Source organism: Lineus longissimus, chromosome 6 (genome assembly GCF_910592395.1).
Source record: "Lineus longissimus chromosome 6, tnLinLong1.2, whole genome shotgun sequence".
NCBI lineage: Eukaryota > Metazoa > Nemertea > Pilidiophora > Heteronemertea > Lineidae > Lineus > Lineus longissimus.
Window position 1 is genome coordinate 599803 of NC_088313.1, and position 26868 is coordinate 626670.

Here is a 26868-nt window from a genome sequence, read left to right on the forward strand (position 1 = left end):
AAATATAAAAATTGGAAAATTGCAATAAAAATTGCAATAAAAATTGCAAAGCATGCTAAATTTCCAATTTTGTTAATTTATTGGAAAATTGTTCTCATTTAGATTTTAAAGAATTGTAAGTGGAACATCATTATATTCAGGCTATTTCATCAAGTATGGGACGATGTATTGGTGCTAAATGAATGAAAATCTAATGAGATCGAGATAATGACAAGAGCGCTGGAATTCAGACACCACTTTGAATAAGTGGGTCTATTGACTAGAACCTGAAGTATCATTGAACAGTTGATTCGGGACTGGTGATATTAGGTCATCATGTTATCAACCCAGGACAGCCATTTTAAGTGGAATCAATGGGCGATTAACGTGTCTGTCGTATGTGGTTATTGATGAGATGTCAAACTATCTAGGTTGATATCTGTTTATATTGAACCTGAAATCAAAAACATTCCTAACCAATTCCTTTATAATTATCTTTCAGGGGAAAGTCTTAAAAGACGGTTACCTGGAATGTTTTTGAACAACGCTTTATTTTGTGTATGTCATTCATGAAATTGTTGTCAACCTCATGATATTCACCATATCTATAGTTCAGCAACTACAGTATATTTTCGTAACATTACAGCTCTGGTGCAGTGCTAAAGCCAAGGTTAGTTTGGAAAGAAAATAAGGAATGCTCAAAAAATCACATGTCATGTATTAGGTGACACACACTGCTCCTTTTCAGATGCATGTATTTGACAATGTTTGTGGTTGTTAAGGCTCCTTGACAACTCCAGTTATTGTCAAGGCAACCCCGCTTGTTGTCAAGGCAACCCCGCTTGTTGTCAAGGCAACTAATTTTGTTGTCAAGGCAACTCTCTGGTTGTCAATGGAGACGGAGGAGAAAACTGGTTAGAGGATGATTCCCGGGGAATAGGCGGAGCATGATTGGGTTGATCACTGAAATAAATTCCTCTTCAGATGCATGACGTATGAGATGGTTGTCAAAGTGACTGGTCTGGACTGCGGCCATAAGAGAAACTATTTTGTTTGGAAAATGTATGTTAAAATCTAAAAAGTCTTAACAGGGAAGGAGAAGAGATTGCGAAATGATTCCACTTTGATATCAGAAATGTATTTGCAATACTGAAACCACCCTTGCTAATTCTGTGATACATTTCTGCCAAAAATGTTTCTCTTCATGGTACAAGGTGTCTGTCAGTCGTGTTGAACTTGTATGCAACAACAGGGTTATTTTCCACATTCCTTTTCAGTTGCATGATGTTGAATTGGGTCATCAAATGTTTGCGTTTGGCCATTAATGACAGTCTGGTCTGTCATCAATGGATTCTAAATGCTGGTTTGTTGCATGTATTTGGTGGATTTGCCATTAAGTCAGCGGCTCCACCTTAATCAGGTTTATCATATCAGAAGTAGGTTACTTTGCTTATCCGACTTATCAGTCAAATTGTCATTCAGCTCAAGAGTCCTGCTCAAGTGCGCCCTCCTATTGATACTTAGTAACTTTTAAAACTTTTTTTGAAAAGTTCTCTTTTATCTGTCTCCTGATGGATAATTATTAAAGTAATGCGCGTAAAGACCACGGAGGAGACAGTTATCAACGGAAACTGCTCTACGTCAATTGTGATATGAATAAACAGTTCAAATGCATGGCCACTGATTGTTTAATGAACAGATATAATCTCCTCTGATATTAAAATTTGAATCTTTGTTCAAGGAAAGGCAAGTTTCCATGACAGATACATTGTGCGATATTGGAGAAAGTGCGTCATAACCGTCGACAGCTGTGGGATCGATATATTTTCATTGGTCCAGCTGTCACTTCGGTCAACATTGATCACTGTCCTGTATTCAGTCGTGCGTTACAGTACATAACATACTGGCGCTATAGGCCTACTTCAAGCAGTCAATTCTGCCCCAAGCATGAGGTTACTTCCATCCTAAGTTTCAGGAGGTTACTTTCATCCTGCATGTATGTGTGCAGTTACTATATCATAAAGATATTACCACTTCTTGTGCATAAGCTGTAGTGTTAAAACCTTGTTGGTCAAGATGTTGTTACTTTTGTATAGGTTGGCAACAGAGTATCAGGTCTAATTATGTTGACATCAATCAAAAAAATTGTGATCGAAAAATGTTGGTAAGAACCTTTCGGTGGTTCAGCTGGCTAGCTATTCACATCACTACTTCAAAGAATCCCTTGGTAGTTTAAGAGGTAGTCATAGACAGCCATATAAAGTGGCATTCTACTGGACAACTGGGAGTCTGGAAGGGAAAATGGGAATAAGATGCGATATAGATGACTAATGTTTCATACGGTTGGCTTTGATGAAGAGGTATTGTCTGACCATCATGATACACTATCAGACTGACTAATGATTCTAGGTTTGGTGGCTGGAGACGGAAAGATGGGGATGTAGGGCTATAAACTATAAAGAGCTTGTTGGGGCACTATGGTAAACCAGGGGATACCAGGCAGCTGACCCCAGCAGCTAGCCGCCCAAAACATCACAAACACTTGGTAATGAGGGGAGACTCTTGAACTGTCTCCCCGAATGCTTGGACCAGTTAGTTGGGCAAGGGCTTTGCAAAAAACACTCTGAAGGCCCTGTCTTTGATTCATGCATGTACCAGGTGCAGAGATCCATATGAGATATAGTTTAACCATGCCATCAATAAAGACATAACCTTTTAACGACTTGAACTTTTTTAAATTTTAAACTGATAAACTTTTTGAACCATGCATCGATTTTCTGTTTGAAGTGAAGGAGTTTGTCCTAAAATGCTGAGCTCGAGTGTTATATCGAGATAGTGGGTGTCTCTAAAATAATTAAGGCAGGGAGAAGTTAATTTTCTTTAACTTCTCCCTGCCTTTAAAAAAAATTGGGGTAAGAAGAAAAAAAAATTAAAAAAGTCTCCTGCACCCACTGGCCATTCCTGGGTTTGAACCCTGGGGCTCCTGGCTCTGACTCCCTGTCTCTACCACTAGACCACAGGGACCTCACACTGGCATAGTGACTTTCTTTCACTATGAATGAACTATTGTTTTGATCTAAACTTGGATCAGCTGTTCAGAACAATAGTCATCACGAGAAAGCAATGAATGGCTTGCTAACCTGAACTAACCTAAGCATTTGGTATGGCAATCTGGGTTGCTTCCTGAAATCAGTTTCGGAGATTGCAATAATCTCTGCTCTTTCGTGTATAATTCTATCTCACCCATCAATCATGGTCAATTTGGCTATCAGATTGTAAGAAGTAGTGTCTATATTGCAAGCCAGATGATGCTGACAGTTTGTTGGGTGTGTCTGTAGTTGGTGCTGATGAGATGTTGGGTCCTCGTCATGCTCATAAAATAATTAAGACAGGGAGAAGTTAATTAACTTTAACTTCTCCGTGCCTAAATAAAAATTGGGGGTAAAAAGAAAAAAATGAAAAAAAGTTTCCTGCACACACTTCCTGGGTTTGAACCCTGGGTCTCCCAGCTCTAAATCCCTGACTCTACCACTAGACCACAGGGACCTCACACTTAGCTGAGGGCTTTCTTTGAGTATTAATGAAAAGCTATTGTTCTGGTCTGGACTTGGATTAGCTGTTGAGAACAAGAGTGATTACGAGAAAGTAATGAATGGCTTGCCAACCAAGCATTTTGTTATGTATGCCAATCTTAGTTGCTTTATGGCAATCTTAGTTGCTTTATGACAATCTTAGTTGCTTTATGGAAATCTCAGTTGCTTTATGGCAATCGTAGTTGCCTCCCAAAATTTGTTTTGAGGATTGGAGTAATCTTTGCTGCTTCATATGTTATATTGCTATCAGATCGTTAGAAGTACTTCTACATAGAGAACCAGACGACTAAACTCAGGAAATTTGGTGATGTGCGTTTGGATCTTCAACTGAATATACCCATAACCCCCAGTGGACAACTGCAAGCGAGCATTTCTCTGAAGACAGTGGACAACTGCAAGCAGGCATTTCTCTGAAGACACTTTATGGTACACTTGGAGGAAAAGCATCCAGGGACTGTGCAATCTGAAATCAGTATAGAGTAGCACCTCTCTATGAAGGATGCCCTTGGGACATAAATTCTGTCCTTAAGGTGCCCTGATAATGGAGGTGGATCATATACCCTATTCATCATATCTGTTGGATGCCATCTAAACTTGATAAAACATCCCCAGTTCGTGTCGTGCACAAAATCTGTGCCACATCCACAATCTGGATCGATATCACGCTCATGGATGTTTTATGCAACGATGTGATGAGCCTTGTATTCCTGCTAAATGAGGAACTTGTGTATCACAGAAACCCATAAATGTGCAGTATATTAGGAGCGTCAGGTTGCAGTGTGAAGAGGCGAAGTTTGATGGAAAAGTTAACACTTTTTTGACAAAAACAATTTTGGGGAACTCGTCAGAGGTAAATTTCTTCCATTGCCAGAAGCCTGGTCCCTAAATAAGATTGAGAGAACCCAATGCCATCTAAATCTCTAAGGACTGACAAATTTTTGGGGGGCTGATGATATTTCTTCATTTTGACCAGAAAAAGAAACAAGTGAAAAAAATATTTGGACTCAGAAATTTTTTCACCCTCCAGAGTTGAATTTTTTCAGAAGTTCAGAAATCTGAAACATTTTCGAAGCCAAACATTTTTTGGGAATGATAATGTTTTTTCATCGGTAGCATGACAAATTTGCAAGATCGTAGACTTCATCGCGGAGGGTTTTGTTTTTGTCGAGATTTATCTTGTTGCAACTCAGTGGCTTTTTGGACCCAATGGCTCCAGATACGAAATGGAGATTGCAACCAATTTGTCGGTTTTTGTAACTCAATTTGTCTGTTTTTGTAACTCATCTCAAGACTCTTGCCACTTGTTGCCACTTGTCTTTATCATTAAGACCGCAGCGTTTTTTCATCCCATTTATCTTCTTTTGGCTTGGTGGGTTTAGACCTTGATGGACAAATGCAGTTAATAGATGACATCCGTCTCCTTAGATTAAGGAAATTTATTGATGGAACTTCCAATAATTGCCTCTTCCCATGATGACGGCCGTAGTGATCTTCTGTGCTTAGGCAGTTCTAGAAGAACTTGTTAAAATGCTAGGCTATTGCCCAAGTCATGAACAGCTTATCAGGCCGAAACTTATGATGGATTCTGTTGCAAATGGTAATGGAAGTTATTTTTCACCACAACTGTATACAATTCAACATCACTTTTCCTTTATAACATTATGAGAATAGATTGCACTTGCACCACTATATCAAATTAATATAACTCTTGGAGCATATTTGCACAAGATCTCAAATAATACACTATGCTAACAAGAAAATTGATCATGTTTATTGTACATGTTGAATCAGCAGATCCTTTGAGACTTTCCTTTGAGCGGTTGTTGTACTTTAGAGGCCAAGTCTAACTAACTCTACTTTCTAGCTTGACGCAAAGGTCTTCCGAGTCCATCCTTTTGCACCATGAGACTTTCAGAAAATGTGTTAAGTGGCCTGCTGTCATATGTCTTTTGTAAATGCCCAGTATTAGTTTGATGACTAACCTTACTGGATGCTAGTGGACACTGTTAAAGATGACTCGAATGAATAAACTTGGATTAAGATGAGCAATGGACTTGTGATATTGTCATGTTCACAGAGTGGAATCAGCTTCAACCTCTCTGAGCATTCCTGCCTCTCTGTGTGATGGCCAACCACCTCTCTGAGCATTCCTGCCTCTCTGTGTAATGGCCAACCACCTCTCTGAGCATTCCTGCCTCTCTGTGTAACGGCCAACCACCTCTCTGAGCATTCCTGCCTCTCCGTGTAACGGCCAACCACCTCTCTGAGCATTCCTGCCTCTCTGTGTAACGGCCAACCACCTCTCTGAGCATTCCTGCCTCTCTGTGTGATGGCCAACCACCTCTCTGAGCAAAGTAAACATACCAAGGACTTGTTTAGAGGTGGTCTTCAGTTTGTGGCTGGATAGTGGCCAGAGAGGTGGTTGGCCATGACTTGGAGGGCTTGTGGCTGATTCTACAGGGTGATGTTGATGCTTGGCAATGATACAGCACCCACCAATAACACAATTGATATTTACCTTTGTACATGTGTCAAAATAATACACTGATTTAATAATAGAAACATTGATTCTCTTTATGAAATCCTAAGTATCATGATTTAATGAAAAGTGTAATTTATTCAACCACCTGTCTGCGATGTAGAGTGTAGTTACATTCTGTGCATTATGCATGGGCTTATTTGCACTATAACATATGTCTAGGCCTATAACAATATTGTGATTTTCCAATGTGGTGTTACTTTTCTCAGAGTCACAAGTATGGCACACACTAGCGCCTTAATTGTGAGAGACAGAACATTGTCTTTGCTGAAATGCTGCATCGGTCCAAACTTGCCAAAAGGCCGACGAAAAAACTAATACGTGCTTGTGACAAGTGACTCATTAACAACAACAAGTGAATTCTCTATAATCCCAGCCTTACGTTGTTCACTGCTTGAATATTTCAAGCAGGCCTGTGGGGCCTGTTGTGATGCAATTTAGATACATGTTTTCCTTGTTGTCTTCTAACACGTGTTATCCACCATGCAGCTGTTTTCAAACTTGTTGGTTTTACCAGATGGTAGGCCTATTATTATCCTGCTGGGCATCATAACCATGTTACCCAACAAACGTATGTCATATGAGAGTAGAATTGATTTGAGGTTATGTTCAGAGTCCGTAATATCATTGTGTTAGGGAGGGGGATGCATTGTAGATTTCAATCCCCTTGCCAATGTTCTGATACGCTTTTGATTCATTGGGTCTACGTGACTTGTCAACTATTTTCTCATCTCGCTGAAGATGCTTGCAATTCCACTCTAGTAATTATTTGAAACCATTTGTTTCTCCAATATCATTCTTGATTAATCGATCCCTTATTCAAATGGCCTCCACTGAAACAATCCAATTTATAGCTTGCAAGGATATCCCAGTCTCTGGGGATGCAGCTTGTCTGCAGTGAGTACATGTAGCACATCAAAGAGATGATATGCATGTTACTGTGGATGTTTGGGGAATATTCTGAGGATGTTTTCAGCAGAGATGCAATGCTAGCCTTCTTTTATACCTTGTCGCTGACTGAACAGTCTGTGTCTGTTGCTGGGGATCGTTCTTGATAAAGAGTCTCCTTACTGTGATGCTTGCAACTGGCACAGTCAAATTATAGCAGCTTTAAATGATTTGCTGAGCTGGAGCGTAATACAGAACAGTTACAAACACCACAATTAGTCATATCTTCAATGAAAACAAGACAATTATAATCAAATCACCAAACACCCGCTGAACAATCGAGACTCAATCATTCAAGTCAACATAAGGCCTAACGAGCAAGACATTGTTTGTCCCATTCATCGGTAACCATGGTTACGGTGCACATCTGCACACGCAATAAGTGTGGATCAAAGCAGCTGAATGAATACATTGTGCGGCAGCGTGATAAGCCACATAGGCCTTGGACAGTTATGGTTGGATTGCGGGGTCTCAACTGGGTTGTCAATTACATTAGTCATTGATTGATTGTGGTTTGTGGAGCCATATGGACCATGGCGACACTGGCGTGCTCAATTGATATTTCCATCACAAAATGTGTCAATTAATAATGAGCCTGAAAGGTACCTTTAAAAACCTTTTGATGGTACTTGACCTCATTTCAAAGTGTCAAATATGTGTTGACAATCTGTCCCCAATGTATCAAAAATCAATATGACATTGTTGTTCACCATGATTCAAGCTTTATAGTGGAACATTTCACCCCAGTTTGGGTAGAGGACATGAAATCGCTTAGCAACCAATGTCGCTTCTAGCAATTTCTGGTAGATGTTACAGTGATCATCCATCAAACCCGACTTGACATCAGCAACTATCTCGATTTCATCGCAAACATGCCGGCTGCCTGGGTGTATCATCTGCAAAATGACATTGTCTGATTTCGCCAGCAGCAAAGTGGTGAATTTAAATCCATTTAGAATGTCCGCACAGAATATTCCATGTTAAGTCGGCCTTGTTTATTTATTCTCTCAGACGTAATCTTTCAATGGTCGTTTTATTCATGAAGTGGCCAGGTCAACCAGCCGTTGCCCTGTAACATTGATTTTCCATAACGAGAATGTCACATTTTATTGAAACTTTCATTCTGAGTTCTACAGTGTGTTCAACAACAAAAAAGTCAAGTATGGTGTTTTTTGCTCACCTTATGAAGTATTTTAAGTTTAATTATCATTGTCACTATCATTTTCTATAATAAACGTAATTTTGCACTTTTCTCACAGTTTTTCTCATATCATTCCAGATTACTCGGTACAGCCAATGTCCCTCTCAAAGATCTACTCAAGGGCAGTAATACCATGCAGGTTAATGTCAACCTCATGGATGCCAGCGACAAGCCTAACACGGTACGTATTTCATCAACAAGTCTAGAATGACAACACTTGGTCAAAAGACCGAGACTCGCACAGACTTTGACCAAAGCAAAAACATACAAGGCAAGCTGGCGTAAATATTTTTGCTGAAAATTTGTGTGTGACAGTTTGACGCATTTTGGACACTGATGAAATCTTCACCAAAATATGTGAAAACTTTGCACATTACCATGGCAATGTGGAGCAGACAATGGTGGCAATATGATGTAATCAGCATGATCATAGCTCAGTGGACACACAGAAGGTGACTAACAGAACAGCCATGAAAAGGCACATTTGAGTTGGAAGCTGGAGTCATATTATTGATGGGGATACTCGATGCAGGAATGATGATGCTGAGTTGATCCATGGTCACATAACCACTCTGATCAATTAGTAACTAAGTGGCCATGACAGTCTCACTAAATGCAGGAATGATGCCCAGTGCGTTGACCTCTGATATCAAAACTGGTCACTATCCCCTCCACTGAATCAGTAACAGTGGCCGTGTTCCCCAGGCAAGGATTCAGGCAAACTGAAAACTCCTTTGAAAACTCCCTTTGCAGTCCTGTCTGTTGAGACATCCACCTGAATATCAGGCAAACTGAAAACTCTGCAGCCATCTCACTTTAGATGTATGATCTATGTAAGTGGTGATGACAGCTTATAGGGATTACTTGCCATGAAGTATCTTTGGCTCATCTCTTTCTCTCTGACCTGATCCAACCTGCAGCCACTCCTAATGCTGTTTGGCAGCATGGAAATAGTCACCAAGGGACTCAAGATTTATGAATCCTAATCAAATTGTGGATTTATAGGTGCATTCACAATTGTGATGGGAGTCGCAGTGGTGAAAGTATCATTGCATTGTTACATCATGATAGATTGTGCTGTAGCTATTCTTACGAGGATGATATTCCCGGTGGCCATGAAGTCAATTTTGATAGCGCATGCAAATCGTGGAAATTTCAGATTTCTGAAGAAACTTTTTTTTTTTTTTTAATTATCATTTTGACTTAGTGTGATTTCTTTCAGTTTTTCAATCAAAAAGTTTTGTTTGGAAATTTTCATTTGATTCGAACATTTGGTGATTACAGTATAAAAAACTTGAGCCTATTTTGTCTGTCATGGCGCTACGTACAGTCTTGCTCGGCAGCCCAACCGATGATCAGTAACATATTCTCAAACCAAGGCAGGCTGAAGCTTAGTTGTGTAAAGATCTCATCAATTATGTGGCTGATTATTCCCTTTTGGTTTGCTCAGTTGTTTTCAGAGATGCTGAAGAAATGTACTGTAAACTTTATGGATTGCGCCGTCCAATACTGCGATTCAGTCAGTCCTGATGGGAATATGAAGTAACAGGGATTGGAAGCTGCTGAAGAGAAAGATATTCTATGGATCGATGGGCTGGCGGATGAGTTCCTTTGGACTCACTGTCTACCTCCAGAACAAATTACTTGCACAGTAGTTCTTTCAAGTAGACAGTTGCAAAAACGACTGGTATTTTGTCCGTTTTTGTTTGAGATACTGAAAAACTTTAGACTTTAGGGATTGAGCTGCCCAACTAATCAATTGTCAGTTCCATTGGGAGATCAGGACATCACTTACACAGTGGTTCTTTGACTTTGATTGTTGAAACAGAACCAGTGTTTTCTACATTTTTGGCTGCCTGATGATACAAAAAACATGATGGTACTTAAAACCAGACTGCCGATTGTCTTAGGAACGACTTGGTCACTTTTCTGTTGAATGGCAACTGCCTTACAGACATGATGAGACTGCTTGAATTTGTATAACCAAGTCTTCACTCTGGGAACTTCTTGAACTGTTTAGTTTTTCATCAAAACATATAGTGATTACATTAGCAATTGTCGAGGGAGGATGTGGAGGAATATCGCAGCCGTACTGTTTGTTGGCAGACGATATTGTCTGTCTGGGTTGTTCGAAACCGTATTCAGTTTAACAGAGTCGTTAGGATGAGCAGTTCCTACAGATTCAGATCCTACAAAATGGATCCTCTAAAACGGTATTGCAACCCCGAAGGTCTCAGGGTATAAAAAAGTCTCTCCTTGTGTCAGATATAAGCAACATGTCCTCATCTCACCTTGGCTGTATCCATAAACATTCCGAGAGGATGGGTGAAATAAATTTCCCGTTTCCCCCAACACTGTGAACTTGTGATGACCTGATATAATACCAATGGTCTATGGTTATTAGGGCAACTAGGGAAGTCATCAGAATGTGTCCAATTTCGATGTTGATAACATAATAAATGGTGGGGATCGTACAAAATTGGCTGCGTACAGAATTGTATCCATTCAGTCAGCGCCAGCCAGCCCTTCGAAGTGTGCTCCATCTTGACTCATGGCAGGTCTTGCTTCGTGCCTGAATTTTCAGGTTCCCATTCCTTCTCCTGTTTCCCTTCCATCTGCTCTTAACTCAATGTCAAAATGGTTTGCCAAATATTGTTTATAAAGCCAATATCAGCAGACAATTCCACTTCAGAAACACCTAGGCAAGATACAGAAATAAAGTGGTCCTCCTGGACTAATACTGCTCTAGTTGCATGCCATCAGTAATCCTAAATTCTAAATGAGTGTCCACAAGTACAGGAATGAGTTTATTAGCAATAGCCACTCACTGAAAAAGTGCAAGCGACTTTCATTTGGAGTTGTAGCATTTCAGTTGATTGAGAATAGGATTGGTGTGGCATTTATCATCTGTTAACATATTCATCGAGTTAAGTTATTGTTGATTGTTAATTAGGGTCTAACACTGTCCTCAGGAGGTCGAAAACAATACACATACTCAAGTTACGAGTTTGTTCCCTCTGATATTTTTCCAGTAGCTACTATTTTACTAGTAGGTGAAAATGTGTTATGCTTGACACATTTGGTGTTTTCAGAAAGGCGTCATCACTGATATCAGGAGCTCATGACATGGCATGAAAACACCATTTTGATAGTTATTCATTGCGACACATCGAAGATTTTGCCATGGCATTCAGTGGATTCAGTGGAGGCACTGAATAACTGTGCTTATCTTTGGAAGTGACTCTAAATATTTGGAAATCAATCCTCCTCAGACTTTAAACTGCTGCTTTATTCTTGCAAAACTAATGGCCCTCTTCTTGCAAACTAATGGGCCAGAATAACAGCCTGGTGCACATCAGAGCACCACATTCTTGGCATGGAGTGCCAATGAGAGCTCATCGGGAATTGGGAATGATAATTGGGCTCACAGCGGTTTACCAGTGCTACCACCTGGTGTTAAATCAGTCTAATAAATAAATCATGGTTTCAGCTTGTCGAGAGAGAAATTTGCTACCACGACTTATACCTCCAGTCGGTATCAATTACAATCCTAAAACGCTTAAAACTAAATAAGACGTGATGACCCATGATTAGTATTGCCAATCATAACGACCAAAATCAGATGTTTGTTGGGGGCTTTAGAGAATATGAGGCCAACTTCACTCTGTCATACGATGTCTACCAATCAAGTGAACTAATATTAGACTTCCCATTTACAGATGGATGAAGCAGGGGAACCTGTATCCCTTATTAAGGTGTGCCAAATAATTCTGATAAATTGTCTGAATGACTTATTGGGGAAGGTGGTGTTTAAGGGGAATATAGGCAATCTCCATTACTGTCACAGAAAACCTAAATGGTGCAGATAGCGACTAACTCCGGGGTGTCAGTTTGAGCGACATATATTTTTCTTTGCAAGAGTTGTCGAATTGACCCTTCTTGACCAGTCAGAAGTGCTGATATATCTTTGTCAACCCATATCTGACTGTCATCCCAAATTTGTTGTTTGTGTGTGACAGGCCTAGGTGAAACAGCACCAGTGAGAAGGACTCCCAACCTGGTTTAGTATTCTTGAGATGAAATCGAATGCCTATATTCCCCCTGTATGTGTTCAGACATGGTGCCTGGCTATGGCCGGGGTAGCATGGGGCCCAAAGAATGTTTGTTTGTTGACTGATAGGGAACACCACTGCGCACCACATGATATCATATATGTTCTTGTTGAGAGTCGTTTATTTGGAGGTAGAGGAAATTTTAAGTAGAGTGATGGTTCCTGGCCGAGGTTGCTGACCAACTGCATGCTAAACATGTTTAGTCCAAAAGTATTCGGTGATTTGCAGCTTGTTGAGATCGCGGGAATCCACTCAATTTGGTTGGTAGCACAGTTGAGATTGCTTGCTCAACATGACTGGAATATATCAGTGGTTGAACCATGCACCGCACAATCGTTCCGTTATTGGTTGACTGCGTGCGAATGACTGCATTGGCCCCAACCTCTCCACCAAACCATCGCACACCATCGCAGTCAGGAATGACAGTGGTGGAATCCGTGGTAGGCTACTGGGTTCCACAGGGCACCATTCCTTGCCAGCTCTGACAAAATGTACTGATGCACTCCTGTCTTCACCCCTGTTCATGCTGCACTTGGCTCTGGTGTTTATTAGTGTTACTTTTGATTGTATTTGTTTTATTTCTTTTGTTAGGATTCCAAGGTACTGTACAATTTCAAATTATCGAACCTTAAACATAACAAACTAACCTCGTGTGTGATCATCTTGTACAGAGTTAACCCCTTGCTATCATCGACCGAAAGCTGATGAGTCAAATAGACTTGCAGCTCAACAACTTACATTTTCAGATGCATTCTAAGTTGAAATATTTGCTGCAATCTATCAATAACATGTCCCATAACAGACACTATCCTTTCTCCCCTTCTGCCACCTGCTGGTTGTGCTCAGCTTCCAGCTAATGCTAGTTGCACTTAATTGCAGCCAGTTGCAATGATAGCCACCAGTCACATGGTGGATGTGCTCACAACTGTCATCAGTCACGCCTCCCGAGATCCATTTTACAGATCATAACACTGTTTACCCACCACTCCACCCCCCCCCCCCCCCCCGCATAACCCTGTGAACACACCAGCTAACAATTCAACCCAAATATGGTCTCTTCTTCAAAAAAGATGTGTCAATTAAACATTGTATCATCATAAAGCAGTGAGATTGTACAAAGAGCTTCGATTGGTTGGCGTGCAATGTTGCTATATGGCCTGTCAGAGTGCTTATTGCGGTGTGGGCGTGCTTCCATGTAACCTTCCCTTTAACAGTGTCCCATTGCTAATACTTATGTCAACATAACCATCGTCATCCACAACAATTGTGAATGCTCTGGGCACAACAGTTGCACACTCAGTGCTCTATACAAATGACAGCTTCAGCTTTATCATGTCCTTCAGTAAGTTTCATTTACACTAGTAGCATTAGGACTTGTGCTTACACTAGTGAAGCAAACCACGCCCTAAAGGGTTAACTACAAAAGGATTTAAAACATGATGATATCCCATTCTACTACATGTTAACTTTTGATATCAATGAATGGGTCAGACAGTACAAATATGGACTGACACCATTTTATATCAGAATCTTTTCTTTGATTGATATATTATCAAAACAAACCTAAGGGTTAATTATGACCTGGTGTGGAATTCTAAATATTTGAACAATAGATTCGACAGTAAGATACAATAATACAGGCCTAAAGGTCGTTGCAAGCCACGGACAGTGACAATATCGTACGTTGTTGGAAATGCTAGTGTCCGCCCCAACACACAGATGGCATCAATTGTCAATTCATTCCACATTGAAATAAGTGTCTTTGAATGTTTGATAGAAGTTGTCCGCCACCAGAAGGAATTTCTGATTAGCTTCGCTAAATAAAACAAGCTGGACTTCCAAAGTCCTCATGTAAAGCGCCATTATCATTGCTGCAACCTACGATCATGATTGCTTGCAACAAGAATCACTTGTCTGCGGTGGTCACCACAGGTGGCTGCAACAGGAGTCACTCATCGCTACAACTTGTGATCAGGATCAAATCCAGCAATTATTGATGTTGCCTGTAAACGGGTTATCTGCAGCGACAAGAATCGTCACTTGTTTGCTGGGTGATCTAGTGGAGGGCACTGCTAAGCCATAAAACTGATCAGACAAGTCCAATTTGGTGATTGATAATTGTTTCACAATTCTCATCCGATGCTTCATTTCAGGGTACTGTCAACTTGCAAATTACGTACAATGCACCTTCCAACAGCAGCAGCGCGGCCGGAGGTGAGGGGCAGACAGTTTCAGCATCAGGTAAGAAGGACATGAGCTCCAATATTTGCTGGAACTTTTGCTATAAAGAACATTCTCTTCTTTAATTCAATTAAACTAACAGTTTAGGAGATGCTTCTTCATCTTTCACTCTGTCAGCTTAAATAACAAGTCTCTTGTGGAGAAAAAGTCTTTCTTTCATAACCACACCTTCCATAATTTGGCGAGTGGAGAATTTTAATAAACTATTTTATTCCCAACTTCTTTTTGGAGAAGGTAACTTTACCTGTCTCTTAAGTTGCCCGTCCACCGTTTCAAGCCCCAGGTTTTTTTGTCCGTTTACCAATTAACTGCAGTAACATTGAAATCGCTGGCTCCTGTTTCTTAAGGAGCTTGATGGGACTATATAGTCTAAACATGAAAAAAACTCTCAGCAATGATGTATTTCAAGCGCGATGATGTGTCAAGTAAAAGAGACCGTGAAAAAGGGCGATGTTTCCTTCAGTTTAGTACTCTCTTATTCCATGAGTGGTTGTAAATAATGACGTGATGTCAGGCGGCAACATCAGTTTAAGGGGTCAGATGTCCTCCTTAGGGGATCAGATCATGCCTTCTTGCAGCGTGATTGGTGTGTGATGGAATTGGTGTGAGTGTGTGACTTGTGTGATGCATCAGCAGATGTTGGAGAGAGTGGCATCTGGTTTGGATTGACAAAGTTCTGGGGAAAAAAGACACAACGAAGAATTGCTGAGAAATATAGAAATTTATTGAAAGGGCATATCTTGTTACAATGAATATTTATAGTATACATTAATATAAATAAGCGCATCAGTGTTCAAATAAGAATGCTGCCTGACTAACGGATCGGAGTCATCAGATTGCACATGATGATGTTCTCCGGCCTCCGAATGGTTTAGAGCTTTCTACCTTGAGGCTAAGTAAGTGACGTTGCCTCACAAATCCAACAATGCAGATATCCAATCAGTCTATGGAGATCGCATGGCTGGTTATCCTCCTGGCTTGTGCAAGAATTCCGAAAACATCTATTTTGGTAAGATTTTATTTGAGAGAAACTTCATCTCAATGCAAGCATTCCTTCAGGACACTTTCAACGATTTTGGAGGAGAGTGCACATTAAGTTAATAAATTAGCTATTAAGTTTTTTAAAATAAATTATATTGGTTCTGAGGTAAGAATTTGAATAGGATTACTGGTATGGCGAATCCCCTACAGGACAGGTTAAAATGCCAAAATTGTGACCTGACCTGCCGAAGATTTCTCTGTGACTGCGGTGAGTGCTACGATGGCTGTAGAATCTGCTACTCTGGGACCACAATGGCCATCATTCTTTCCCTGTTCTTCCTAAAATATTCAAGTCTTGATATACCCATTCTGAAATAAACCAAAGGGTACATTGAAACCACTGGTTGATGCATTTGATTGACATGTTGTCTGTTTCTTAATCATTACTCTCTAGTGTGTATCACTTTTTAGCTCAGCTGGTAAAATAACTATTCAGAATGGCGTCTGTCCCTCAATCCGTCAACATGGGTGCACATTTTATAACCGTAAGACCTGGGCACTTCAAATCTGACCATGAGGAAGAACTGCCAACGAATTGGCCCTGACAGAAAATTTAGCAAGTTTTCAACTTAAATTCTTCTCACCAGGGGGCTAAAGGCGAAAATTACAAAGAAAATTTTTTGTTGTCGCTTTATTCAAACAGATAGAGTCCTTTTTCTTCCCATGTGCCAATCGTAGTCAATTGATTCAGATGGGTTTTTTTTGGTATGCAAGCAAAAGGTAATTGACTTCTGAGCAGTATACTTACTTGAGAAAGAACTTGTTGTCATTTCCATGTCTGGCTGGAGCTATCGCCAACATCGGTGCAGATAAGTGCCAGAAGTAGTGCCAACTCTGGAAGGTGTAAAAACAAATTCAGTTAAATTTGGCCCGTTTCATTCCAAATACAAAAAACCAAAAAGGGAACTCATAGATGTGTGATTATAGGGTTTTGCTGTTGTAGATGAATTAATAATGCAGTTGATTCATATTGGAATATTTGAGGAAATGCCATGGCATTAACATTGGTTACATGTTAGTGAAAACAAATCCTGTGGGTTGCAAAACTGAAAAATAGACATATGAAAGTAACTTACAAGTTCCATTATATCCATTTGTGTCAAGTATTTTGTCAACAACATTTCATCGACTTCTTCAGGCTCTCCGTCAAGAATGTTCCTCTCCCGTAGATATTCATGTAGAAACTCACGCTTAAACTCGGGGCTGAATTCTGTGCCCTCTGGGTCGGGCATCATACCTGAAAATTGATCAGAACCACATCAAATAACCCTCAAATAGCTCATACCAGGTGTACTGACACTTCACATCTGATCTTGGTCAAGGTACTTTACTTCCATTACCTTATCCTCTGAATGAGATGTGAAACTGAGATCGTACATTGAGCCTTTGCCATGGCAACCAAATAACCAGTAAGAGTGAGGAACATCCTCCTTGTTGCTAGACTATTCCCGATTCACTTCATCCTCAACAGATATTGCTGGGCTATAGGTCACGGATGCCAGGTTTAGCAATGCGAGTCACTGTAATCAATGAGAGGGCATAATATGGTTTAACGTAAATCTCACCTGAGGCAGCTCCTCCTAGGAAGGAAACCAGATCACTTATTGGCTGATTAATGCCTGCACATTCAAAGTCACAGAGGAAGACTTTGTCTGAAAAAAGTGATTGGTTAAGTTTAAAGACAGGGACTAGAGACTTTTTAGGAGTGCGGACCGCCATATTGAACAGGTGAATTTATCCAAGTGTGTCTCCTGCACATGTGAAAGTCTGCAATCAAGGTAACCTCATCCAGAACCACGTTATAAACACTAAGAAATTTCATCAGTTGTCTTGAAAACTATGAATTCCCTTATACCTACCATTTTCTTCATCATATATCAGGTTGGTTGGGTTAGCATCTCCCTGACAATATGTTTTTGGAGTGATTGCAAGATTGAAGCGCTCCAGCAACATTTTAGCCTCTTTTTGGCGTTCTTCTAGAGTTGGGACCTGACTAGTGTACCTGGAAGATAAACTAAACTTAGAATCTATTTTTTTCACCATAGAACTTTTTGCAACACTTGAGTTTGTTCTATCCTTGTGTTGGAAACACAATTCATACTTAGCTCCACACTGGAATTTGGAATGCGGGATCCTTGACAACACATCTGCGTTGCCTATGCCAATTGATACGGTTTGCCAACTTTCAGCCAAGTAATCAGGCTTGATAACTCTCAGTCAGTGGAGAAGGCCTCCCAACTTTCACTCAAAGGATAAAGTTTGCCAACTTTCATCCAAGGGATAGGGCTTGCTGACTTTCAACCAAAGGATATGATCTGCCAACATCAAAGAATAACGTTTCCAAAGTTTCACCCAAGAGATAAAATGTCCTTGCTTCCAAATCAAAGGCAGCGGCTAATTCCTACCTGCCTGACTTCAGACAAAGGCAAAGGCTCATCTATTTTCAAACAAAGCTTGCGAACTTTCTCACCATTTTGTGGTCTCCTCATCAATGATGACCTCTGGAAAAGGCTTGCTAAACCACTCCTTTATCATGTCTTCCATATTTTTTGCTTTGTGGATGTCATATTTTTCTACGGCCAGCTTATGAGTCTCTTTGCAATGAACTTTGGCAAATGCCCGAGCTACTGCCCTGAAAGGAAAAGAATCCAAACAACTACAGCAGTGCATACTTGAGTCCTATGACCATGAATCTCAGCTCAGTACATTCAAATTGACTTGAATTATTCAAAGTCTTAATCATTCTTCTTGCTACTATAACTTATCACCAGAGTTTCTCCTGCGTTTTACTTTTGTGGATCTTGAAAACATGCATAAAAATCAAAAGAAAGTTTCATAATGTGCCGTAATAAAATACGTGCATTAAAGGATTACCAGTAATCAAAGGGAACTCACTTGCAAACTTTGATATCTCGAAACGCAGACAGATCAGTCCAGAAGAACGTCTTTCCCTTTATGAACTTGAATAAAAGCCCATTTTTGAAGGCTCCGTAGACAGGCGCACCAATCCCTATCTCAGCGAAAAGCTTTGAGTTTTTGATCTCAACATCCCTCTGCTGCCCAAAGTCTAAGTCTGTACCAAAGATTCTGGCAACGATCCAGTCATCTTTGTTGTCTTCATCGATGTAGCAAGCCAGCATGTGGTTCACGTATCCTTGGGTTAGGTACTGTGGTGAGAAAGTGATCAGTCATGATAATGTTGGTTAATGGAAAAAAGGGACATTATACAGTAAGCCCATTCTGAAGTTCCTTTCTTAGGGTCAACATGGTCAAAATGCAGTAAACCGTGACATTTTCGAGGTGCTATAATTGTTGGCAAATTCGTTCCTTTTCAGCACTTGCTACATGAATTTCATGGTTAATAAATTAGCATTGGAACTTTCGAGCATTTAAAGTTCCCATTTGACATTGCATTCTCAAAAATCGAAAGATTTGGGAATAGAGTCCTTTTGCATATACCAACCTTGAATTTGATGTCATCCCTTTTCCAAGCCGGGCGGAGAGTCTGCAAGACATCTCGAAGTCCTTCCTCATAATTCTTTGGGTCAACTGTTATGTCCAACACAGGAATGGCAGCCATTGCAGTAGTTGTTTAAAACACTTCTTCGACCGAAGTTCTTTTGGTTAGTGGGTGTCTTGAAATGTTTATCTTATCGACTAAGCCAAATGATATGTAGGCCTTGGCCAATAGGTCTAGGTAACGATAGCTTATATCACAGTGTGTAAATATTACACCGACAATCAATGACTTTGACCTAATAGACCATTGCTGCATGCTAACCTGGCAAATGAAGAATTTCATTGCAAAACCCGATAAGTGCCAAATCCAACATTTGATTGCCTATAAGATATCGGATCTGTTCTTCAAATTGACGAGCCTTTAGGCCAACAGGATAAAAATGTTATTGCTCTTAAGCGTGTGAGGCCTTGCACATGTTAATATTGTGACTGGAAGTGATCTGCTGCAGAATCTGCTACCCTGGGACCACAATGGCCATCATTCTGTTCTTCATTCTGTTCTTCCTATAATTTGCGAGTCTTGATATAGCCGTTCTGAAATAAGCCAAAGGGTATATTTAAACCAGCAGACATTAGATAGAAAACAATTACCAATGGTTATTGCACTCAAAACTTCTATCTTATCAAACAAACACAGGGTGGAGTCGATCTTCTGTTGCTGAAGCATGCATTTACACTTGTGTGTATCATTTCTTTTCTCTATGTGATCAGGCATCTGTAATCTTTTTTCAAAACACAAAGTTGGCCTAGGCAAATAGACCATTGTTGACTGTTCAAATAGTTTGTGGAAAATTACATAGCCCAAGCAAGAAGACTAGGGCATTTTTACTGGAATTTGAAAACTTTTGAATATTTTCCTTCAGCGCCAGCCCCGGCCAAGACAACTGGTAATCTGTTTGATATGTTAATATTAGCTTCAGTCACCTTGGCCTTGAAAATCTGGACGTCTGGTCATATTGGACTATAAGACTTTTTACCAGTACAAGATTTGCCATTTTCATGCAGGGTCATATTGCAGCATCACCCTGATAAACTATTGCTGAGGAATGATTAGAATTCTGACTCAGGAACACTTTCAGAACTCTTCTAAAGTTATGTTACATCTCGTCTTGAGGGATTGACATCTTGTCTTGATCCTTGGTTGTGCTTAGTGTGATGCTGTGGTGGAGCCTTGTATGAGAATGACAAGTCCTGTTTTGGATGAAATATTAGCTTATGTGGATATAGTACATGTTCTCCAACATGACCACAGAATCACCAGAGCATGCAGTAACGATGAGGATATCCACACGTACTTTTGCAGAGACAAGCATGCAGTAAATACTATGAAGATATCCACACATACATGATCAAACGAAACCCTTCTTAGTTATGTGGGCGGAGTGGGGCTCACTCTTGGAAGCACTTGCCTTGAAAAATGTGCATGTATGATGATTGTGACTCTTCCCCGAAAAAAGAAACAGTGTCATTTCTTCCTCTAAACCAAAAAAAGACTCTCCCTTCTTCCTCTAAACTAAAGAAACACCATCATTTCTTCCTGAATGCCAGAGAATGGGTGACCCTTCTGAGTGCGGTGTGATTGAGGTTGGGGCAGTGTGGATGAGGTTGATAAGTTTGTGTACATAAGTGTTGGTGTACCTTGAAATACAGCCAAAACACCTTGTCAGTATCAGTAATATTGGCCTAGCATATCGTCAACGCCATAAAATTGCGTTCCACGCACAAATTTTAAATAAATTGCCCTTCGTGACAGAAAAGTTGTCCTTCTAAAAATGCTGATATAGTTGATGATGTTGGCTAGACTTGTTGCAGGGTGTGGGATGACCTGAATGAAATAAGCAAAATTTTACCACAAATTTTTCATCCAGGTCGTTCAGCTTGTGAGTATTATGGCAGTGGCGAGTGGTGTAGTGGTATAGTCAGTTGGCAGTAGATTGGGTATCCATCGCAGGGTAGCACAGTCGAGATGAGCATCCTTAGCTATTTTTACACCGGTGCTACCAGAAAATGAAATAGCAATAATTTCTGGTGCCACTGGTGTTTCTTTCTGACAGTTTTAGATATTGTAGACGTTTCATACTGAAATGATTAGTTCCCTTGTGAGTGAAAGCTGAGATGGAAGTCAAGATCCTGGTGTGATGCTTGGCTGTGGTTGTTTTCGGTAGGAAGGGGGTTTCCTGGTGTGTTCTATTTGGCATAAGGAAGTAAAAAGTCACTGTTGTGAGCTCATTCCTAAATCCATCAAAATTCACATTTCAACTTTAATATCAGACTGACACATAGAGGACATCAGTCAACCCTTTCACCCGGTTTTTCCTTCAGTTGCCGAAAGCACCGAAGGCGGTAAGGATAATATCCCCAGTGTACATAAGAGTGTACAAAGCTTCCAAACAGCCATATTAACAAACGTCTGCCTCGCTGCTTGTCATATCATAACAATGATACTAGCAACTTTCAGCACCGTTTCCAAAGCCTAGTGATGCATTTTACTACGCGTATTTAGTAACTTGTTCACTAATAATGATATATTTTTTGCTTGCAAGCCTGCTGATATCATACTGGGTGTTTAAAATAGCCTTTCATGCAGTTTGTTCTTGACTAAATGTTTCATTTTCACACAAACTGTGCACAGCATCACCGCATCTGTAAATAGTCCATTCAAACAGACTTTACTGAAACTTGAGTTGAAATGCACCAATTGTAGACTTCAAATATGCTGGCACTGAAAATGTTAATTATGGTGTCAACTGTAGGTGGAATTAGATGAAGGCATTGATATCCTATCATTATAGAACCTGACTCAAATCTTCCTTCATATTTTCACCATCAAAAGAGAAGTATATCCTGTACGATAATGTACGCTGCCCTATTTGAAATGTGTACAAACAAACTTGTTAGGGTATCGATTTTGAATTGATTTATGAGGCAACAGCTGGGTCTATGAGATTTCATGAGCTTATATGCCAGCACTTCATTACATGGCTTCATAGGCTTTTTGTACCTTTGCAATATCAATTAATGGCCTGAAAACTTGACGTCACGATAGGTGAGAATCGATGAAGTCATTGTCATGGAGGCCAAGCCCCCCTATGATATCCATGACAACAAAATCTGGTTCCAGCGATGTAAACTGGTCGATTAATTACTGAGAAATTGAAACAAAGGCCAGACCAGGACAATCAGACAGCTTGATGTTGCCAACCCACGTCTATCCAAATTGACCATGTTGAATGGCGTCAAACGACCATATGTGTGTGGTATCATGCTTGAAATGATTATATATTTAGAACCGGTGTCAGATCGATGAAACAAGGTTATATGCTGATTTCAAGCATATGAGAATAGAGATTGAATTTAACAGAAATTAAGGTCAAAGCAATCAAATGTATTCCTAAACAACTCATAAGTACAATAAAACACATCAAAAATCAATTTAGATACATATTGTACTGGTATGCCAAGAAATTAGTTTTGGCCCATCGCACAAAATAAATCCAAATTCGGATGAGCGGGTCCCATATTTTAGAATTGTAAGCCCTGACAGATAGTAAGTCCTATCGTTTTGATGGACATAAAGACACGATGAATTTGCCTACATTTGCTTGGTGATGGCTTGAAGGCTGTATACAGCAGAACTGTTGTGGGAGCTAGTTGAATGTCCAATCTTGGAATTAAGGAGTTGAGATCTGGGGTTAGACAACCAATACCAAAAGTTCAGTAACAAATTCTCTTCAAAAACACCAAACATGGGAATGTGTCCATATTTCGTCTCAACCCAACTGGTTGAGATTGGGACCAGTCTGAGAGATCTAATCTGAGAGGTCTACCTGGGATGAGCTTGTGGGATGTTTAGTCCGTCTGATGCCATTTCTCATCTCCATTTTGAATCCTCCGCCAGTGTTCGGTTCCCATTCGATATCTGTCCATATTCAGGACATTTTACGAGCTTCCACGACAGAATTGGTCAAACCCCGCATGTGCCTCCCACACCCAGTGTTAACCCTCTCCGTACCATTAACCCTCTACCTTCCATTGACTTCTGATCCCATCTTTTCTTATCATTTGTAATTGTCTTCAGGAGAGATGGTTAGGCACAGTAAGTATGATTTGTAACAATGGCCATTGTTGTTGTTGTATGCGTCAGATCTGACTATTTCTGTATTACATTTCTGTATTGATTTTGTCCATGAATCTTTTCGTCTATAATTCAGTTTGTGAGTTTCAAAGTCTTAAATTCGGAATGTTAAAAGATATAAATTTATTTGAGAATGACAGAATTTGGTCTGTTGTCATTAATGATGCATGACTTTCTTTCTTCAAATGTGTTTATTTTTGATGATCTATAAATTGCATGTTACCTCGCCCAATATAGTAATTTGTTAATTTCCAGTTTTATGATAACTGAGACATTTTTTCTTTTTCAAACTTTGTTATTGTAAAGCTTGGTAGACTGTATACTTTTGTGGTGTTATACATTATCGTCCTTTTATTTTTCGTCAAATTCAGTTTGTGTGATCTTTGCTATAGCCTATGTAAGAACTGCAGTGATGTTATAGTATAGAGTTCATATTCATATATAGTATGAATTGTAACATCAATTTGACAATATTCGTTATGGTTCAATGTTGATGAACAAATTAAGTGATTATCTTTTTCTTTTAAAGTTTCTCAAAATAATTTCCTTTCAATGTTTTTCTTTGTGAACTCAGGTGTGGAAGAAGATGAAGAATATGAAGATGTTGGCGGTGAAGCTGAGGCTGGCGATGGTGGCATCGGCCCGTCGGGCAAAAAGCTGAGGAAAGCCAGGCGCAAGTCAAGGAAATCACTCTCGACAAAACCACAAGATTTCCAGGTAAATTTTCTCAGTGTCTGATATTTTCTGGTAAAATTTGTTGTTGTGCTTTTTTGTTCCATGCTGTATACAGAATCTAACCTCTGACCTTGTTGCATTGTATCTAAGGTTGAGTGGTGTCAGTATATCCTACAGTACTGAAAATGGCTGACAGTACACAGTGATATAAACAGAGGTTATAATTGTACCATCCTACCTTATACTGCATTGTATAAGTCTGTCTCAATTGGGAAGATTCAATTTTTTGGTAAAACACTGTATAAACAGACATCACACCACTTGGGCATATGTCATGCTGTATCGATTGGAAAGATTCCTGTTGGTTTCTTTTGTCTCACAGGACACCTCTGGTCTTGTTATATCAAGCTGAAGTTGTCTCACAGGACACCTCTGGTCTTGTTATATCAAGCTGAAGTTGTCTCACAGGACACCTCTGGTCTTGTTATATCAAGCTGAAGTTGTCTCACAGGACACCTCTGGTTTTGTTATATCAAGCTGAAGTTGTCTCACAGGACACCTCTGGTCTTGTTATATCAAGCTGAAGTTGTCTCACAGGACACCTCTGGTCTTGTTATATCAAGCTGAAGTTGTCTCACAGGACACCTCTGGTCTTGTTATATCAAGCTGAAGTTGTCTCACAGGACACCTCTGGCTTTGTTATATCAAGCTGAAGTTGACTCACAGGACACCTCTGGTCTTGTTATATCAAGCTGAAGTCGGGACATTTGGTGATATGAATAAACACTAGCAAATGCTTTTATCTAAATCTCCATGTACATTTACACTAGGCTGTTCTGTACAAAACTGAAGTAAAAGCATTTGCTAGTCTTTATTCATATCACCCAATGTCTTGTCAGTCCGACCATCCAATATGGTGGTGACATACTTTGATTGGTCCTTGGTCTTCTGGTCCTGCCATCCATAGTCTTGCTTTCATCACCGGAATAAGGTCAATCCAGTCTTGTGTATTTTGAGAGTTAGTCTGTCGACTATTCTGTCCATTACCGTGTTAACCGCAGTATATATTTTAAAGTTCCTTTGATAGGATAAATGCATCATGATTAAATTTCATCATATGTCACATTTTGTAAAGTTCTCGAGATACCATGTTCCTCCATGACCCAAATTGATAATGTAAGCTAAATATTTTGTCTAACAGTAAGTACTGTTTGTGCCACATAGACAAATTGCTAGAAAATTACAAAATACTGTGATGTTTATGTAGGTCTACATAAAGCCAGTGGGCCGACAGCTGTACCAGTGGACTTAATTTGCATAGCTAAGATTGTCCGATTGGCCATTGGTAATCACCGTGGTTGCCATTGATCCTCTCAGTTCATCAATCGGCCTGTGGGATGGACATGATCTATTGCAGTAATCTGGGATACATCTAGTGGGGACAGTTATTTCTTAAGAGGGTGATTTATGATGATAAGAGTTTAGAATCTTTAGGATGGAAGTTTGAGGATCAAATACGTTATTCTTTTATTTTGGATTTATTTGTTGGATGAAAGATTTCTCTATAATCACGGATACCAGTATCCGATCAATTTCTCTAGGATTTAAGGTTTTTACCATCAAATTTGTCAGTCTGTTCGTTGGTGGATTAGAGTGCTTTTTCAGAAGTTGTGGGTACAAAAGGAAAAGGGAATAAACCTCTAAATTTGGGAATATTCATCTAAGTATGGAATAAATGGAATAGACACTTTTATTATCCTTACTCGTCTCTGAATTTTCATGTGGATCACGAAATTGGATTTAAGTATTTTGACATTTTGAAAATGATGTGAAATAATTTGAAAAAATACAAGAGAATCTTTGGTGCACAAGTGTTGAAAAGCAATCATGTCTGATCCGGAGGAGCCAACCCCAAAGCAGGCACCGGTTGAGGAGAAAAGGGCGGAGCCAAAAAAAGTGGAGGAAAAGAAGGCCCAATCTTCTCCTCCACCCACGAGGGCCCCACCTCCCGAGGCTAAGCCTCAAAGGGCAAGAAGAGAGGAGCCGCCCCAAGACAATGGGCCTGATCCCAAGTCTGATTTTAAACCAAATAAGAAAACGCGCCGGGTTGGCTCAAAGAGGAACCGAGACCATATTGACATGGATAAACAAATAGATTGGCAGGTATGTCATTGACAGACTTGTTTCGGACGTCATTGATGTTGATGAACACCATTGGTGATCATCTGGTCCAAGTCTCAGTCCAAAAAAGGATGTGGCCAACGCCCATCTTTCATATGACCAAAAAAACTTCAGTGGTGCCAAACAGGTGATGGCTAATGGCTATCAACTGTTGCTCGATCAAAATTAGAATAAATAAAGTCTGCTGAATACAGTGTAGTACAAAAGGCTTGCTGGTGTGGAAATGGTTAATTGACTTGTCCTGCAACATATGGAATTATTGACCGGCCTGATCGATCGTTGTCTCATGTTAACACCTGTTGCTTAACTCATCAGACAGAAATCTACCCGTGTTAAATCAGCTGAAAATATGATAACTTGTTAACGGAAGGGTGCAGCTTTATTTGTGGTCTAACTCATGAATCATGAGTGTTGTTTGAAGCCTGATATGCTGAGATGGGAGATGAGTTTTGTTTTAGTCCAGCTTTCGACAACAGAAGCCATGATAGAGATCATCCATTCATGAGCTGACGAAATCCACCCTATTCATTGTATTTATCAGATTCTTGTCTAAATAGTTACTCATGTTATGTCATGAGATGCGTTAAAACGTATGGAGGAATATTCTCGTGACAGCGGCAAACTATAAAAAAATTGAATATGAAACCTTTTGAATTAAGAAAAGGTTTCTGAAATTACAGCAAAACAAGAATTATGAGACCAAT

General features: G+C 39.9%; 2 protein-coding genes across 13 annotated transcripts in view; one reads left to right on the top strand and one right to left on the bottom strand.

The window, feature by feature from the left end:
- Positions 1-26868, top strand: part of LOC135489072 (myoferlin-like) — a 102077-nt gene that overhangs the window by 16645 nt on the left and 58564 nt on the right. For all 12 annotated transcript variants that reach the window (XM_064774218.1, XM_064774219.1, XM_064774213.1 and 9 more), the window contains exons 4-7: positions 8339-8441; positions 14526-14613; positions 21496-21516; positions 23883-24025. In XM_064774218.1, coding sequence (XP_064630288.1) covers positions 8339-8441; positions 14526-14613; positions 21496-21516; positions 23883-24025 — 355 coding nt within the window. The remainder of the gene's footprint in view (positions 1-8338; positions 8442-14525; positions 14614-21495; positions 21517-23882; positions 24026-26868) is intronic.
- LOC135489073 (ethanolamine kinase 1-like) lies at positions 15320-19282 on the bottom strand. Its single transcript, XM_064774225.1, has 8 exons — positions 19118-19282; positions 18550-18821; positions 18125-18286; positions 17514-17656; positions 17220-17306; positions 16731-16891; positions 16403-16488; positions 15320-15963 (listed from the first exon to the last, which is right to left on the bottom strand). Exons 1-8 carry the CDS (start codon positions 19232-19234, stop codon positions 15891-15893), a joined length of 1101 nt encoding a protein of 366 aa, XP_064630295.1. The 5' UTR covers positions 19235-19282; the 3' UTR covers positions 15320-15890.